General features: G+C 51.0%; 2 protein-coding genes across 15 annotated transcripts in view; one reads left to right on the top strand and one right to left on the bottom strand.

Moving 5' to 3' along the window:
• HEMK1 (HemK methyltransferase family member 1) overlaps positions 1 to 5,633 on the bottom strand; it is a 34,547-nt gene extending 28,914 nt beyond the window's left edge. Inside the window, exons 1-3 of one of the 4 annotated variants that reach the window (XM_005435553.3) lie at positions 5,488 to 5,633; positions 2,796 to 3,222; positions 2,230 to 2,321 (exon numbers count right to left, since the gene is read on the bottom strand). In XM_005435553.3, the coding sequence (XP_005435610.2) occupies positions 2,230 to 2,321; positions 2,796 to 3,086 (383 nt within the window). In that variant the 5' untranslated portion in view covers positions 3,087 to 3,222; positions 5,488 to 5,633. Of the gene's footprint in view, positions 1 to 2,229; positions 2,322 to 2,795; positions 3,223 to 5,391 lie in introns of all 4 variants that reach the window. The other 3 variants (XM_055708154.1, XM_055708153.1, XM_055708155.1) reach the window with 3 other exon arrangements.
• Positions 5,634 to 5,695: 62 nt separating this feature from the next.
• C4H3orf18 (chromosome 4 C3orf18 homolog) overlaps positions 5,696 to 17,856 on the top strand; it is a 27,848-nt gene continuing 15,687 nt past the window's right edge. Inside the window, exons 1-6 of one of the 11 annotated variants that reach the window (XM_055708160.1) lie at positions 5,698 to 5,847; positions 9,508 to 9,898; positions 11,135 to 11,160; positions 12,787 to 12,916; positions 16,331 to 16,420; positions 16,730 to 17,670. In XM_055708160.1, the coding sequence (XP_055564135.1) occupies positions 9,665 to 9,898; positions 11,135 to 11,160; positions 12,787 to 12,916; positions 16,331 to 16,420; positions 16,730 to 16,750 (501 nt within the window). In that variant the 5' untranslated portion in view covers positions 5,698 to 5,847; positions 9,508 to 9,664 and the 3' untranslated portion in view covers positions 16,751 to 17,670. Of the gene's footprint in view, positions 5,848 to 6,705; positions 8,331 to 9,507; positions 9,899 to 11,134; positions 11,161 to 12,786; positions 12,917 to 13,880; positions 17,671 to 17,856 lie in introns of those variants that run through there. The other 10 variants (XM_055708166.1, XM_055708159.1, XM_055708158.1 and 7 more) reach the window with 10 other exon arrangements.

The following is a 17,856-nucleotide window of genomic DNA, read 5'->3' as shown; positions in this document are numbered from 1 at the left end:
AGCATGGATTTATAAAGGGGAAATCTTTCCTGACCGGCCTGACAGCCACTCGTGACACAACGACTAGCTCAGCACATGAGAGAATAATCTGTTTATCTTGACTTTCCTAAGGGTTTTCATACTGTCTCGCCTAACATCATCATATACAAGCTGATGATATATGGACTAGATAAACGAAGTAGACTGAAAACTGACCACACTGGCAGGCTCTGAGGACTATGTTCAGCAGCACAAAGTCCAGCTGAAGGCCAGTCACTACTGGAGCACCCCTGGAGTCAACAGTGGGGCCAATATAGCATAACACTTTCATTAATAATCTTGATGAAGGGACAGAGAGCACCCTTGGCATGTCTGCAGGTGACAGAAAATTAAGAGGAGTTGTTAATAGACCAGATGGATGTGCTACTTTTCAGAGGGACCTCAGGAGGCTGGAAAAATGTGCTGACAGGAACCTCATACAATTCAGCACAGTAATGCGAAGTCTTAAAAACTGAGGAGGAATAACCCCATGCACCAGTATGGGCTGGGGGCCAAACAGCTGGACAGTGGCCCTGCAGAGAAGGCCCTGGGGATCGGGTGGACATGCTGACCATGAGCCAGCAATGTGCCCTTGCAACAAAGGCAGTCAGTGGCTTCTTGGGCTGCATTAGGCAGAGCGTTGCCAGACGGTCGAGGGAGGGGATCCTTCCCCTCTATTCAGTGCTGGTAGGAAATATCTGGGGTGCTGGGCTCCAAGTATAGGAAAGACATGGACATACTGGAGTAAGTCCAGTAAATGGTCATTAAGATGATTAAGGGATTGGAACACCTGACATACAAGGAGAGAGACTGGGACAGTTTAGCCTTGAGAAGGGAAGGCTCAGGCAGGGGTGAGGGGCGAGGGACAGGGGAAGGAAATCTCAACAATAACAACATGTATCTGGTGAGATGGAGTAAAGACGGCAGAGCCTGACTTTCTTCAGTGATGTCTAGTGAAAAGACAGGCAAAGGGCACAGACTGAAATATAGAAAAGTCCATTCAAACCTAATAATCACCAGCACCTCCCCCCACCTGTTATTTTTTTCTCCATTCCAAACACCGTGAGGGTAGCCAGCCACTGGAACAGGCTGTCCAGAGAGGTTGTATAGTATCTGTCTTTGGATATATTAAGAACCAAATTGGGCATGACCCTCAACAACTTGCTCTAGCTGATCCTGCTATGAGCAGGGGTGGTGGACTAGACTTCCAAAGCTCCCAGTCAGCATTCATGATTCCATGACTCTGTGAAGTTATGGTGCCTCACAGCGGCTGAAATTGTGGCCTCAATCTGCTGTTTCTACATGAAGAAGTGACGTATCTGTTGCAATCTTAACAGCACTTAAGTCAGAGCAATTTGCAAGTCAGACAGCCCTGGGAATTTTGCATTTCTGCTCCTAACACAAGAATCCAGAGCAGCAGGAAAATTTCAGTGAAGACACTCAAATCCTGCAAACAGTAACCACTGCTAACACTCTGCCTCCCTGAGAAACCTTCACATCCTATTCTGTGTAAGTCGTGGCAAGATTAACCCACACAGCAAAACAAGGATCCACATCATAACCACACTCTTGTAAACAAGCAGAAGGATGCCACCTCCAAATGTATTCTGAAGCATCTCTCATCCTTCTCAATGATCCAAGTTCCTGAATATTTCCTCTCCCCACACACTACTCCCTAGGTCCACCTTGATTACAGGTAGCTCCTTCACACCAAACCCATCCAAGTTTTGCGCTAAGAGAACCCCTCACACAGAGTAAGCAAATGGAGGCCAAATGGAGACCAAAGCTTCATCAGCCATGGATACCTCTAAACACCAGGGAAACCCCTCTGCAGACAAAGCCTAGAAAGAAAAGCACAACACCACCACAGACCAGTATACGACTGGCAGCTGAAGAGGGCGCTGAATCAGACAGAAGGGACCAAGGCTAAATTTTGTTAGCACAGAAGATCTTAATGAAAATGTACTCAACTCAGAGCCAATACTGCCAGTTTCCTACTCCTCTCTGCTCCCAGACAGACAGGTGGTTTGCAACCTGACAGCAACAGCAAGTGCCCATCCCTTGAGCCACCATGAGAGACAAACACAATACTGTTACTTGAACACATCAGCTGCTAATTCTCTTCTGCCTTCCCTCTTCCACTGGTCTTCTGGCTGCGTTAAGACTGAAGGAAAACCCTCCAAAGGAATGACTGTAAGAGAATGCTCCTACCTTTCTAGTCGCTTGTTGCTCAGCTGCTGGATTTGCTCCTGCTGCACTGCTGTAAGTGGAGTATGCAGGCTTTTGGAATTCAAGCTCTGAAACTGAAAGACAAGGTCACTTTAAAACCTGCCTACTTGTGCCACTTGAGTGTCCTCTGCACCCTCCCAAGGGCATCCTCCAGGGAGACCCCGTATGCTGACAAACAGGTATGCCTGGCACTGTTGGAAACCACAAATGATTAGGAGAACCTATTGGCATGTTTAAAAACAGACCTAGACAACTGTTCTGCTACTTTTCAGGGCTCAGAATAAGTAGTAAGATTAAGAATCATTCCACCAAGCAAGTCAGGGTACAGTGTGGGCATATATGTCATGGGTCATATTTCAGTCTCTGCAGAAGAGGGCATTTAAGAGACCCCAGGGTGTTCTGCTGGCATTAATAAACCATGCCTCACTGCCATCTAAGGAAGGGAAAGTTGCTCTACTTCCTGTGAGATAAAAAGAAAGGTAAGGGATTCAAGCAAAGTGACAAAGTGAGAAGCACACGCAGACCTTGTTCTTTTCCTATTACTTAACTGTTTTTGCTCCCAGGGCAAATGACACAATATATTCACTGGATTCACGTGCTTCAGGGATCCCATTTGTCTCGAACACCTTCTGCCAGTAGTTCACCACATCAGTGGCAGTCACAAACCCAGGTCTTGTGCTGCAGTTCTGCCTCAGAGATGACTGCTTTGGACTGAGGATAGGACCTTGACTTTGACTCAATCTCCCTGGCACGCACTGAGGTGCAAGACCCAGCAACCTCCTGAGCAGTGGGTGGCTGAGGCATCGCATTGTGGCAAAATCAGTTCCTGGCTTCAACATGTGTTCCTTGTTGCCATCAGCTAATTTAGTCAGTGCTGAGACTCACAGGCCAATGTTGTGAAGCACCAGCTGACCACAGTCAGTAGATCCTCCTCAGGGCAGCAAGAAAACGGCACTAGTTTGCAGCTCTTCTGGTCTAGAAAAAGAGACAAGAGTACAGCCTGAATCCCTCGGCCTGGCAAATCGCAGGTTCCCCTGACAGAACGCAGACTGCTTGCCCTAATCCCAGTCCACAGGTACAAAACCAATTACTTGCACCCTAAGAGTAACAAAGGATTACCCCAAGAAAAGACTTGGGTGACAGCTAACCAGCTCTGCCACTGCAATACATTTCTCTGCAGAGCTGCCCATCTCCACAGGCCAGAGCTACCAGGAGGCCAGTCTGGGCCCATGGCAGGGCAGAAGCGAATGCGCCTACACACAGGCACAACACTCCCACCTGTTCCTGGTCCCAGAAAGCCACAAACAGGCCAGCCTTCAGCTCCAGCACTTGGTGCTCTATCCCATGAGTGGGTCACCCTGGTTCCCTGAAGGAAGGCTTTCAGTCTCTCCTGGATTCTTTCCTTTACTCCCCTCTCTGGTCATAAACCACAAGTCCTAGGTTAGTGGGTGGGCTCACAGAAGCCCTTGACTTCATAGGTCAAGGATCTTCCCCACTGTCACCATCCCTGGAGAGCAGACAAGGGGCCACAGAGCCAGTGCTGAACTGTTAAGAGCAGAGGAAGGCGAAAAGCTCACAGGGCACAACTAAAGGGAAGAGAAACACCTGAAAGATACAAAGACCAGAAAAGGCAAACCCTGCCAAAGGGAGGTCAGTCTCTTAAAGGAGAGAACAAGCAGAGCCAGACAGAGAAGGAAGTAAGACTAGATGCCTGCAGGAGACAAAGTAGATGAAACTTTACAAAACAGCTGCTGTGTATCACACTTGGAACTGTGAGAGACAAACAGAACACCAACCCCACTTTCCTGCTGTGATCCAATAGAAAGAAGGGTGCCCCTCCCTCCTGACTCACAGTCCCTGGGAGCCATTGTGGGTTTCCCTGAGCACCCATTCCCAGTCCTCTATGGATGGCTGGTTTTCATCACTATCTCAGAGAGGCCACAACCTCCCCTCCTCCAATTCCTCCAGAAAACAACCACACAAACAAATAAATACCTCCCCCAAGCTGCAGGCAGCACCCAGGGTGGATGCTGCCCTGGAGGAATGCTGCTGCAGGGAGATCTGGGGAGGCTGGGTCAGCTCCCACCTTGGCAGATGCTGGCACTGAACCACTGCAGCAGCCCTGGACCCTGTTGCATGGGACACCCGCACAAGCAGCTGCATGGGGCCTGCCCTGCTCTTTCTGCAGTGAAACTGGAAAGAGTCAGGCCTCTACTGTCCTCCTTTGCAAAATCAAACCAGAGCCCTGGGAAGCAACAAAGGGAATACCCTGCAGCAAAGATCTCCAGATTGGCTTACCTGCTACCTCCTGGCAAAGGGGCAGGTGCTCGAATAGCCTAAGGATCCCCTTCGTATCAACTTTGTTACCCCCAGCAGATAGATAAGCAGCCCCTATAAGGCCTTCCTTTTATGTTACACATAAGCAGTCTGACAACTGTAGTCTTTACCAGAGCAGCTCCCCACTCCAAGGCCCTGTTTTGATGATACTGCCACAAGAGGAACACTAAAGGAATAAAACATTAACCGTTACTGTTGTTAGGGAGTCAGATAAGACTTTAATTGGCCATGACTGGAACAATGCTGCCACTACTGTCACAATTAATAAAGCCCAGCTGCGGATGCAAGGTCCCTGCCAAGAACAGTGACTGTGTGCTACTTCTCAGTGCAAATACCTGTGTGCACGCAGGTAGGGAACACATATTCTTTTCCCCCTGCAGGTCTGTGGTTTGGTCTATTTGACCCACAGTTCCCCATTCACTTAGTCCAACACGTGCACTGGAGCCGCCGAAAGGCACGGCCTGCCCGGCTCCCGGCACCTGCCCCACGCTCCTCGTCCCGCCCGCAGGCTCGGGCAGGAGCTGGCGCTGCGCTGCACAAGCCGACACCATCCGCCACTAGGGCGGCGGGCGGCAGCACCGGGACAGCGGGCACAGCCTCGCCGGCCGCACCAGGGGGGCAGCGGGCACAAGCCCCCCACTCGCCAGCCGGGCGGCTGCCCGCCCACGCCTCAGTTCCACTGACTGGGCGTCTCTGCGGCGGTAACGAGCCCCACAGCCCACCGCCGGCACCGCAGCCCGGCCTTCCTTCAAGCCACCCCCCAGCCTTCCCTGCAGACGCAATACCCGGCCGCGGCGGGCGGCCCACCTGGCCTGCACCACGCCACGGGGCCCCTTCACCTGGGGGGGGTGGCGGGTCCGGGGGCCCCTCAGAGGCGAGCGCGCCCGCACAGCGACGTCTCACCTCATGGCTACCGCCACCGGCCGAGCTAGAGACACGGCCGGGGCCGGGGGAAGCGGCCTCCCGCCCCGCAGCCTGCGGTGGGGACTCGAGGAAGGGCTGTGGGGAGCACGGCCGAGACGCTCCCACCACTCACTGAGCGCATGAGTGACAGGCGCAGTGGCCAACTGCGAGCCGAGCCCTGCGGGGGCCGGCGAATCGCCTGGGGCGCGGCGGGGCGGGGCGGGCGGCCGAGCGGCGGTGTGGCGGAGCTGAGCGGCCCGGCGCGGCCCGGCCTGCCCCCCGCGGGCAGCGCGGCCCCCCGCCGGCCCCACCGCCAGCGGCGCTCCGGGGGGACCTGGACGCCTCAGCGGGGAGCGCTCAGTAAGTGCCGGCCCCGGAGAGCCGGGAGCACTAGCCGCCCCGGCGGGTGGGGCGCGGCGCTGAAACGCGGCTGCCTCCGGGGAGGGGCGCGGCGGCGGCGGGCTGGGCCATCGGGGGTCTCTGGCCGTCCTGTCCCGCCGGGCTGCGGGCGCAGGCGAGGGCTGCCGCGGCCTGTCGGTGACGGGGAAGGGCGGGCGGCGGGCGGCGGCCGCGCGCCGCGCTGTACCCGGCCCCGTCTCTGTGCCTGCCGCCCCGGCGAGGCCCGCCCAGCCCGGCCGGGCGAGGCGCGGCGCAGCGCTGCGGGCGGAGCGGAGCGAGCGGTGGGAGTCGGCTGCCAGCCCCGGGACCGCTCCCACGCCGCCGGCGGAGCGTGTCGGAGCGGGAGGGGCCGCGCAACCCGTTACCCGCCTGGAAGCGGCTCCCCGGGACGGCGAACGTGCGGCCTCCCGCAGGGACGGCGCGCCCCGCCGCTGCGGGCCCACTCTGCCCGGGAAGGCCGCGGGCGCGGGGCGGCCGGTGCGCAGCCGGAGGAGCGGTGGCGCGCCCGGGGAGCGCCCCGCGCTGGTGCCCGGGCGGGACGGGGCCGTGGCACGGCGGCGGCAGCAGGAGGGTGGCGGACGAGGCGCTCCGGGACGGCGGGCACAGGTGGCTGGGCGACTCCCCCAGCCCGGGGCTGCCCCAGCCCGCTGGGCCCTGGAGCGGGGGGGAGAAGCCCCCGGTTCCCGCTCGCAGCGGGAAGCCAGATCCCATAGGCGACAGCAGCCCTGTGCCGCCTGCCTTGTGGAATGGCTGGAGACACTTCATCTTTGTGAAGTAAAGCAGAAAAAATACTAGTTGTTATTTGCCTTCTTCATCCAGAGACCCCGCGACCCATCTTCATCCCCGTGACACAAACCTCTATTCCTGTCATACCCAAGAGGAAGCTGCAGCGTTAAACCCAAGACTCAAAAAGCCAGCAGCCTCAGGCTACTGCCCGACATGATGTTCTGCATCTCAGAGGTGCTGGCCACCACAGCATCTATCAGAAACCAGTTTGGAAATGCTGTCGTAGGGGAGAATCAAATGTGCTCTCCTTATTCCCAGACCCAGCAGAGCCCAGCACAGAGCGGTCCTGGCTGTGTGAGAAGCTCTGTTGGTGCAGGCAATGGAAGAATGCCAGCTCGCAGCAGTTGAGGATCTGGTTCCTCTTCTGTTCTATTTGTGCATGGACTATGCTGAAACCCACCAGCAATAGGTAGTAGCTGTCCCTGGCCCTAGAGCAGCCATCAGAGACTTGGAGTGTACCCAGCCTGCAGATCAAACTTCCAGCACCAGGATGACAACTGGGAAAGTGGTGGGAAAGATCATCATCATCATCTGCCCCTGGCTCTACCATTGTAAGCTGTGGGCCCTGAGCCATAATTGCAGTCAGCCTCCCCATCTGCCCCTCTGCAACCTAGACCAGAAGGGGCTTGGGAACAGCAATACCCTCATCTGGACCTGGACCTGGAGGTTGTCTAAGCCATGTCAGAAACCTTTCATACATGACTGCTTTTAGAGCTAGGTCTCTGGGCTTGGGAATCCTTCAGCATAGACAGGACCCTGAAAGCATGAACAAGAGCCTCTGTTCCCACCAGACCAGATTTTCAGCTGGCTAATTTTAAACTAGCCAGTGCATAGCAGCACAGCGTGTGGTCCATACAAAAGGGTTCTTTCCCAAAGGCTTGGTATCAGCTTCACCATCCAAGTTCCAGTGGTTTTCCAAAGCTGACCACCATATTGAGGTGAAGGCATAACCCATTTTGTTTCCAAAATTCAGGAGCTGTTCGAGATCACAAGCCGTACTTTGCAAAGCCCTTGGGCCTGCTTCACTCCTTTCACTTAGGCTCTTTTTCCACTTTTTGTTTCCTTGATGGTGGCTTTTAAAAAAAATGTGAATTATCATCATTGAGAGTTTCCCTGAACAGCACAGTCAGTGATTCTCTCTGGGCAGCTGCTTGGTCTGCCCAGTACCTGCTCAACAGTTCCTTCCTTTTCCCTGCTGGGCTGTAGCTGCTGCTGCTGCTATTGTGGCACTCAGATTTCAAATTTGCCATCTTTGTGCCCTAGTGTCCACTACACTTGAGCTCCAGTGTGGTCAGCAATGGCTGGGGAAATCCAGGTGCCACATGGTTTAAACTAGGCGTGCACAGTTTGGTGGTCAGTGAAGGCTGCAATGAACTTGTGTCTCAGCATGGTGTTAGGTGGGACCTGACCGGAACTGCCATCTTCACGTTCCTCTAGAAACTCACGGGAGTTTGACAGCTCACACAGTCTCCCAGGCACTTCAAAATCCCCCAGCAACTCGTGCTTCACAAAGTTGCTCACAGGGAGCTGTGAGACAGATCCTGCATGTGTGCTGAGAAACGTACCTGCTCAGGGAGATGCAGGACAAGTGCTGTCTGAGTCGAGGTGGCTACTCCAGCTGCGGACTGACCACAGAGCAGCCTGGTACTGTTCGTCTGGTATGATTTCTCTGCCTCGGTTGTTAGTGACAGATGTTAATCATGCTGCTTAATGCAGTTATGGACAGCGGTAAGGCATCACAGTAATGGGAGCTGCACAGTAACCTTGCCTAGAACAGAACAGAGTGGAGCAGAACAATGGCTCATTTCTCTTTGCAGACACATCTTTTCCATTCAGAGCTCATTAACCCCTGTCCCCCTGCTGCATTCTAGTCCAGACATGTTATATCTGCTAAACTGCTGAGGAATTATCAGAGGACTGCTACAGTAGTTCTTGGGGTTGTCATTGCTCTGGTCCAGAGGTAGCTGCATTTTCGCAGAAAGAGTTGCTGAACTAACGTTATAGGCAGTGATTTTATAAACACAGTTGTGCAAATGCTTCCCATAGGATCATCCCATGGTGTTTTGCAACTCCTGATGATTTGCGCAATAGAAGCATGAAGCAATTAAGCCTTTCATGTTTTCAGCATGAATAGATGTATCAAATTTCACAACTCATACAAAATTGGACTAATTTAAAAATTAATATTGATAATCAGCAGTGCATGACTAAGCTTGAGTGTGTGCTTTCATGAGGGACTTGAAAAATACTCACTGACTGTAGTAGCAGATGGGGGACCAGTGTAAGGAAGTGCCTTTCCGGGGTGCATGGGATGAAGGAATGTGGGGCAACGGAGAGTGCAGTGACTGGATAGACCAGTGACTACCACAACAGGGAAGTCCAACTTCAGATTCAATAACATTCTGAGATATGGATGCCTCATGGCTGAGTGTTGTTTTATTGGACGTGTTCCCACTGATAAGGGTATCCATGTAACTTTCCAAAAATGAAAAACGAGACAGAAGCAGGAAAATGCTGTATCTGCAGATAGAGGCCGCCTGCCTCAGCCTGAAGCAGAACAAAGGCAGGGGTTCTGAGGCTGTCCCCACATCGGTCTGCCAAGTGCCTGCAAGGAGGCAGAGCTGAAGCAGCAAGGGGAGAGTGTATCACTGATTTCAAATGGATCGGGCATGACTCTGGGGGCTCTCAGTACCCCTGAAAAATCTTTTTCTTATTTTGAGTGGGCATCTGTGAGCTGTTCTCAAAAGCTGTACCAGTGAATCAGGAAACTTTGGAAAAGGTTGTGCCTGTCTCTTAAGAGCTCTGCACTGTTCATTTGTTCTCATTCTTTCCTAGGCTGAAACAAGTGTGGTTCCTATGAAGAAAAATCATCAGTGATGATGCTACAGGAGGTCTCACATGAGGGTCCTTGATACGAAGGGCAGCTTTCTACTTATGTAGCTGATGGGTGAGGACAACAGGTTGGTGAAAGGAGCTACCAAGAGCTGGCAGGATGAGTTACAGCTCACCCTCTATACATGATGTGTATCACAGCAGCACCACCACAGCCAAGCCAGGCACAGGCACAACTCTGGATGTGACTGTACCAGAAACAGCTACCATAAGCCCTGAGACTACCAGTTTCAACAGCACCAAAATCCCAGACGTGGCTAGCACCGGACCCGGCATGAGCACAATGCTGCTGTCCTTTGGGATCATTACCGTGATTGGGTTGGCTGTAGCTATGGTAAGAGAGGCCTGCTAAATATTTCTCTCTCTGTTGAGGATGGAGGGTGGCAAAGGGGCTCTAGGACTGATGGAAGCCATATGTGGTATCAGTATTTATTTTTAATAGCAGTAGGAAGTTTGGTTAAAAGAATGCAAAGCAGATTCTGTTCTGACTTGTTAAGTGGAACAGCTGCATTGATTTAAACCTTGTCAACACAGGGGCCCTGCAAGAAAGTTCATCCAAATTCAAGTTTTAAAGCAGACTGTTGAAACCACATTAATCTCCCCTGTGGACATTTGAATTTTTGAATTAAAGCGGCCTGAATCCATTTTAGCTGGACTCATTCTGGACTGCATTCCCAAGGTTCTGCTTGCTGGATATCAGCAAAGTACTTGAGATTTTCCTGCATAACTAGCCTTGCTGTTAATGCTGTAGGCAGCAGCTTTCAGAAACTGTAGTTCTGGGCTTGACACAGGCAATGCAAGTGCTGCAGTTCTTCTTCTGATATGTAACCAGATCATTTACCTGCCAACAGAGAACAGAAGGTAGCAGCAAGCTCCCATTCCTCATATGAGGAAGGGCTTCACTAATACAACCATCAGAGGAGCCTACAGAAAGGGACTACTGCAAAATTGCATTGCAGACCCGAGGAGGAGTTTTTCCAAAAGCCCCTAAGAGAACCTGGAAACATTATCCTGGAAACGGTCCTAAGTTCCCAAGAGCAACACCCAGCGTTCGTAGTTCTCAGAACAAGGCTCTGGAGGCCAAAAGCCTCACTTCCTTCCCAGCACAGCCACTCTTACTGGCTGACATGAGGCAAGTCACTGAGCATGCCCTCTTTGCTTCTTCCCTTTATACTGGGGAGGGGGTAACAGCACTTCCATGCTGTAGGAAATCTACAGATGATGAAAGGTTCTTCATCCACTCTTAAATTGCCACACATGTCCTGCAGCCACCAGAAATGTGCTGAACTACACCTAGTAATAATACACCTAATACTCTTACTACTACTAACACGCCTAATAACACGCCACTCGAGCACGTAAGTGTCAGACATGATGTGCTACCAAGCTTACACTGATGCACATGAAAATTCATTTTTGGTTGCCACTTCTCCCTTCCCCCTGCTTTGGTGTGCAGTGACACCAGACTTGCTACACCTCCTTTCTCTGTGCCCTGTGCCCAAAATTTCTCTTCTCAGCTGTTCCCCATCCTACTGTGACTGTTATAATGATGGTTTTCTTTCTCCCTCAGGTTCTGTATATCAGGAAGAGGAAGAGGTAAGTAACGTCTATTGCTGGCTGAAGGAAGCTCAGTACTTCAAAATGCAGAGAGAACTAGGAAGGAGACAGGAAGATGGGGAGAGTGTGAGGGATGGCTGTCTGAGAACAAACCTACAGGGATTCAGCTGTGTGTGAATGAGGCAGGGGTAGGGACACTGCACTCCTAATACTGGGCCACCTTCAAACATCAGAGCTTCAGAGGCTCCCGCACAGCTTTGGCAAGGAAAACATGGTTGAGCAGGAGGTTAGCCTGCAAACTCTTCATGCTTCATCTGTGAGATACGCTAAAACAGAGGAGAGTGTAATGAGCGTGTAAAGAAGCTGGGAACCTTTGCATGAGAGGTGTGGATCTCACATTTCAGCCATTCCCAGATCCCCGTTTTCCAAGACCCTGGGCCAATGACACTGGCCTTGCAAGGCTGAAGGCCTCTTTAGCTGCAGTCACAGCAACTGGCAGTAGCATAGTGCAGAGATGCAGCCTTCTAGCCTTAGTGTTAATTTCCTTGTTAAGCTTGCTGAAAATAGAGAGGAGAGCAGCATGCAGGGAGACACACATCTTGATTCTTCTGTTTCTGACAGCAGAGGCTGGTGAAGATCCATTAGATGTGGTACCTCCCCCCTGCCTGACCTTGTGGCAGGCCTGGCATGGCCATGGGCTTTGAAGAAGTGCTGCTGCCCACTGTAAAATTTCCAAGCCAGACCCTGAATCCCAGATCTGGGTACTGCCATAGTAGCAGCTAATGCTTGGCCTATTAACATAGTGCTGCTGGAGATAATGGTTGTGTTGGCAAACCTGTGTAGAAGCAGGGAGGGAATGTGTCATCCTAACAATTGCCAAAATAGATATTTGTGGTGACACTGCCAGTAACTGCTTGTGTGTTTCCCTGCCCCACCGCCCAAAACTCAGCTACAGCCTAAGGCAGGGCTTAGTGTTTTCACAAGAGCATGCCCACCCATCCGTCCTCCACCTCTGAGCTGCCCAGTAGTTAGGGAGACCCACTGGGGTAGTACTTTATAGCTCTGTCACTTGGAGCAATGATAGAAGAGTAAGAACAGTCTGTCCACAGGCATCAACCTCCTATGAGAAACTCTCTTTCCTGTTTTCTATTTATTATTTTCTATTTTTATGTACTTCAACCCCAGAGTTAAAGTACTGCTCTTAGACCACTGGAGCTAGAAGTGGACTTTTGCTGGCAGACATGGTGTGACGTCGCAGGACAGGCTGTTGTGTATAGAAGGAAGGGGAGGTCACAAAATGCCTAGCCAGTATGTTCCACCATCTCTTTTGTCCCACCACATAAAGCTTGGTATTTTAAGGTCTGCAGGAACTTAAATCCCTGTCTGATTCCTCTATTCATAATGCCTGCTAACATAGATTAGTGATGGCAATTAATCCCTGTAACTGCACTCTGGGTATCTTCCACTACTGCCAGCTATGTGTAGTAGGTTCTTATCCTCATCTCTGTGGGACAGGACATAATCCTTATCCAGCAAGAGCAATATGAGCAGAATCCCTGCACAGGAGGAGAAATAGGCTGCAGATAGCCTCAGCAGTGAGGTGGGGAAGGCAGCCTGAGCACCTGTCCTCCTCAGCCAACCCTTTCTCTTCCCTCCCATGGGCAGACTGGAGAAGTTACGGCACCAGCTCATGCCCATGTACAACTTTGATCCCACTGAGGAACAGGATGAACTGGAGCAGGAGCTGCTGGAACACGGGCGAGATGCAGCATCTTCCCAGGCATCGCAGAACAAGGTAGGCATCAGGGACCAGTGAGTCTGTTACTACAACCACTGGCACCTGCACTGTTTTTGTTACAGAGTCAAAACATTGTAGGATTGTAGAGTAAGTAAACCATGTCAGACTTCAGGAGGACTTTGCCCATCTCTGCCAGCCCTGGAGATACAGGGGTTGAGCATTCTGGAGTGCTTAGGATGGACTGAAGAGTCAGGCAAGTAGGACAAAGAGCCTGAGGAGGCAAAGCACTGGCTCTGCTCAACTAGGAGAGAGAAAAGAACAACTTCAGTAATTAAGGGCAAGTTTACTACAGTTTACTGCCCAGGGCACCACAAGGGAGCAGTAGGATGATGAATGCCGTTTTCTGGGAGATGGGCTTCAGTGCCTACAAGGCACTGAGGCTCCTTTGCCCTGGCCCTGAAAAGCAAGTAATTTCCACCCAGTTTTAAGGTATCCCTGCTTTGCCCAAGGACTTAAGTATGGAACAAGGCCTTGCTGAGGGAAAGCCTGTAGTAACAGCTTACTGTGCTGCGAGCCCTGAAGAACGCAAGCAGAAAGCCTGCACGTTGTTGTGGCATGGTACATCTGGTCTTCTCACCAGCACCTCCAGGCCAACCCTGCTGGGCACAGAGCAGTGTGGCTCAGAAAGAGAAAAGGGAGGAGAGTTCTCCATTTGAATTTGGGGAGAGGGGAAGGCAGCTTTGCTTTGACCCCTCCCAAGTGTTCAAAAGCATGCAGTATGCTGCAAAATGACAGGGTCCTCAGAGACCACTGACTTGCTACTTGTGAGTTAGGAAAGAGCCTGATAGCTTGGCCAGTTGTTTTTGGTTAATAAGTCTTTTGTCAAAGACCCATCTGGACATCTCCTTCCCCCATCTTCAAGAGGTAGGAGAAACAGGGAAGAAGGGCTTCTCACCATCGTTTGCAGCCACCTTCACAGTGTTTTCTGTTTCCTTTGTCACCGCCACAACCACACAAAAAGCCTTTCTGAAAGACAGAGCCAGCAGGGATGGTTGGAAAAGGTATGTCTCTTAGCCAGTGATGCAGCCTCCCCTTAGAGTAAGCATCTCTCCTTTCCTGAATTCCTCTCCAGCTGCTCTGTGTTGCCTGTGTCTTCCCTTGCTTTTCCAGTTCCAGGAGCAATTCTCAGTTTCCACACACTTCACACCTTCAGCTATCGGTAGCAAGCTTGGTGTGGGAGAAAGGAAAAGAGGAAATAATAAATACAACTGTAATTATAAAATATTTACCTTGAGATATGCTTCCCAAGCTGCTAAAGAGCTCAAAGGAGATGTGTGTCTTGAAATATGAAAGATAGTCAACATATTCCATACAGTGGTTTGGTACAGCAAGGAATACTGTTGTATAAAAGCAAAGGATCTTGTCCTCAAAGTAGCGCATACTGGGAAAACATCAGGTCCTTCTGTTAGTGCACACAGAGGACTCCCTTCAGGTAGTAAAAGGGGGAAATGACAAGGCCAGAGTTAAACTTAGCACAGTAAAAGCAGATCCTATGTAGGGACTGGCCAGCAGGATACCTCAGATCCCTCCAGAGCTTGCTAATGCACAGATATCTCTGCTTGGAAAGTACACAAGCTTAAAAGCTTAACATAGTAAGAGTGGGAGAGTCTATAAACAACAGCTAAAGTTCAGTCTGTGGCACGTTTCCAGGCCTTCTTGATGAAAAGTCTTTTCGTGCTGCCTTGTATATATAAATAGTGAGACCCAGTAGTCCAACGATGTTGGAATTTTAAACCGGCATGGATGGGCTGACGTACTCTCTGGCCTGTTGGTATTTTTCTGACACAGCCTTGTTAATGCCACATTGGTCAGCCAGCCTCCCCTTCCATCAGGGGCAGAGTCTAGTTACAGTACTGTGCAGTCTGTGCCAAGCACACACACCTGAGCAAAGGCAGACTTGCTGGGTCTCATCTTTCACTGCTTCAATGCAGATTCTGCTGACAAGTCAAGGAGCCCTCCAGAGACCCAGCCGTCTTGTGTTCACAGACGTTGCCAATGCCATCAATGCATGAACAATACCTGCCCCTGCTCTGGGATCATGCTGAGACTGGGGAGGATGAAGCCAACAAACCAGTGACTTCCCGCAAGCACGGCCGATCCACTGAGCCCAGCTGGTCACTCCATTGGTTTGTGTTACAAAAGGGCACAAGCACTGGGAACTGTCACCACTTTGGGAAGCAAACCCTTTGTGATGGCAGTGGTGATTTTTTGGCGCGTCTGTTACCACTAAAAGGTCCTGAGCTCCAGTTTCTGGGCTGGCGCTGACTGCTATCATTTACAGAGCTGCGTGCTTAGGAACAGTGCCTGCTTTGTTGTAGATTAACTTGTCAGAGCACATGTGCATGCTCTCTGGGTCAGGGAAGGAGAGGTGCGTGTTTCAGAGAGCTTCCCCACTGGCTTTGTGCCACCAGTCCCCCAAAAAAGGGATGAATGAGCCTCTCTGCACAGTGACCGCATCTTTGGCTGGTCCTGGAGGTGTGACTCGTGGCAAAGCCCCTTTGAGTAAGGAGAGCAGACTCCCCTAGCTGAGTGGTAATCTGGGACGTGGCAGGGAAAAAACACCATGAGCTTATCCCCCTTGTGGCACGTAGGCTGCTGAGAAATGTGTGTCTGGGATGACGTTGAAGCATGGGGAGTTCACCAGCTTTAAAAAGTGAAATGGTGAACATCTGGCTGATTACATCTTAACTGAGCAAGTGGCTGAATATCCCAAATGAAGGCTGCTGTATACACAGCAGGGAATTCACACAGCTAGAGACAGGAGGTGTCAATGTTTGGCGATGTGACTCCCTGCTGCTGCGCTAGGAATAACAGTGCTTGAGCCACAGAGAGGAGTCAAGTAGAACTGGGCTTCTGACACTATGTATCCCTCCTCCTGTTCTGGCTCAGGGAAGTTTCTACAGTGCAGAATATTATCCAGAAAAAAAGATTAACCCTTGAAATATTTTCTTTTAAATAAGGAAAAACATGTATTGGCTCAGGATCATTACAACAGCCCCATGTCTGCCCACAGAGGTGACTGAACAGCTGGTTCGTACTTCCTTTCCTGCCAGGACCTGCAGTCAGAGCTTCCTCTTCTTCCTGCTGAAGGAACCCCCAGCTCTGTGTTAGCTTCTGCTCGTGTTACCTGCTAATGCAGGGAGGGCAGAACTAGACAAGTAAGCCAGGAGTTGCCCTGTAACCCTGAAGCATCTCTGCCTGTGCGTTCTTCAGGGCTGCAGGAGGGAGAGAGAGCAAAGGGGTCTCTGGCCACCTTGGCTGTGCGGCATGGGGGCTGCCCACGGCAGAGCCTTTCAGTGGCCACCAGCCCCGAGTGCTGCAGGCCAGCACAGTGGCCAGGGGCCAGCAGCAGAGCCTGCATGCAAGCATCAGTGCCCAGCCGTGCATTGATCACCTGATATTTTTTTGCAGTATATGCATTTGTCAGTTGGATCATATTCCATCCACAGCACCGGTCAAAACGGAATCAAGGCAAGCCAAAATTTGAACACATATCTAAAGGTAGGCTTTATGCAAGGAGACCATTGCACTGAGTAGCAATTCAGGTATCATGGGCTTTGTGGCAAGTTTGGGCCTGGCGTTTTTTGTTCTCCCAAATCTTTTTATTTTTCTTCTTTTTTCTCCACTGTGATCTTCCTCCCTCCCCACCACCCACCCCCCTTCATTAAATGTAGACTCTTTCCTGGGCATGTGTCACTGATCACACAGTTTCTTACCAGCCCTTCTTCACTGACACAGCTTCCCTCCTGGCACTTTTGCAAGGCTAAGTTGCTTTAATTTTACAGTATCCCTCTTTCTTTTAAAAACCAGGGAGTTCTGGGAGTGTATTAGGACCAGGAGTGTCATCATCTGTGGAAAACAGCCCATCCTCCATACCCAGGGGATCTGGCAGGAGTTACTCCCAGGCTGTTGGTTGCTGCTGGTGTTTGCACTCCAGGGGTACAGTTGGAAGGAAGGTGCATGGGTACAAATACACAATAAGGTCCTTAGGATTTGGACGCTATCTGTGGGTCTTCCCAGAGGTTATGTCTCTGTGACCAGCTGAGAGGCAGACACATCACCCACCCCACCCCCCACATGCATACTTAAGCATCTCCTCCAAATGCTCACTGAGGGCAGCCAGCTACAAAGACATCAGATTTCTCCCTTCAGCAGCTGCCACGCCACTGCCTATCACACTCCCACGCTCTGCAGCCAGACAGGGATGCAAGCGGCAGCAGGCGTGTGTGGCTGTCCTAAATCACAGCATTTCCCCTGGAACGCTTAGGATTGTAACTTCATTTGTTGTTTTAAACTAGATAAAAGGCAAGTGTAAGCTGAGCTGATTCCTCAGACCAACAACCTACTTTGTGCTCATTACCCACCTCCACGTGCTGTGCATGCAGCTGCCAAGCAGTGCAGCTGCCAGCTCAGGTGCAAAAACATGCACCTTGTTCCACTTTGATGCAGAGCTATATCTTGTATAACAAACTCAGTTACAGAGGAATTCTCTTTAACCATTCCTCCTGTAACAGTAGGCTTTGTCCTGTGATGACTGCCCTTATATTAAAGAAGTACAGATAAAATACTAAAAGAATATTACGGGTATTTGCTGGGCTTGCACTGGAGTATTCTTTTAGTTCAATAGCACCTCCTCTCACAGGTCTTGGAAGTATATGTACAGTTTAGCAGAAGCATTATAATGTAATTTAATTCAAGTGTTTCTGTGTTTTAAGCATTGAAATATAATTAAACTATTTACATGAAATCTAGTGTCGTTGTCTTTTTCCCTCCTTACCATTCGTGTTTTCCACAGAAAACTGCTGGAGTGTATCCTCAATACCTGTTGTTAATTCAGGTGTACTGAATTCCCTTACTTTTTCAAAGACTGAAGTAAGTGTGAGAAACTTGGAAGGACAAACTCGGGGCAGGGGAGTATGTGTGTGTCAAGGTTTAGT

Source organism: Falco cherrug, chromosome 4, assembly GCF_023634085.1.
Source record: "Falco cherrug isolate bFalChe1 chromosome 4, bFalChe1.pri, whole genome shotgun sequence".
Lineage (NCBI taxonomy): Eukaryota > Metazoa > Chordata > Aves > Falconiformes > Falconidae > Falco > Falco cherrug.
This window is presented reverse-complemented; position numbering and strand designations above follow the sequence as displayed.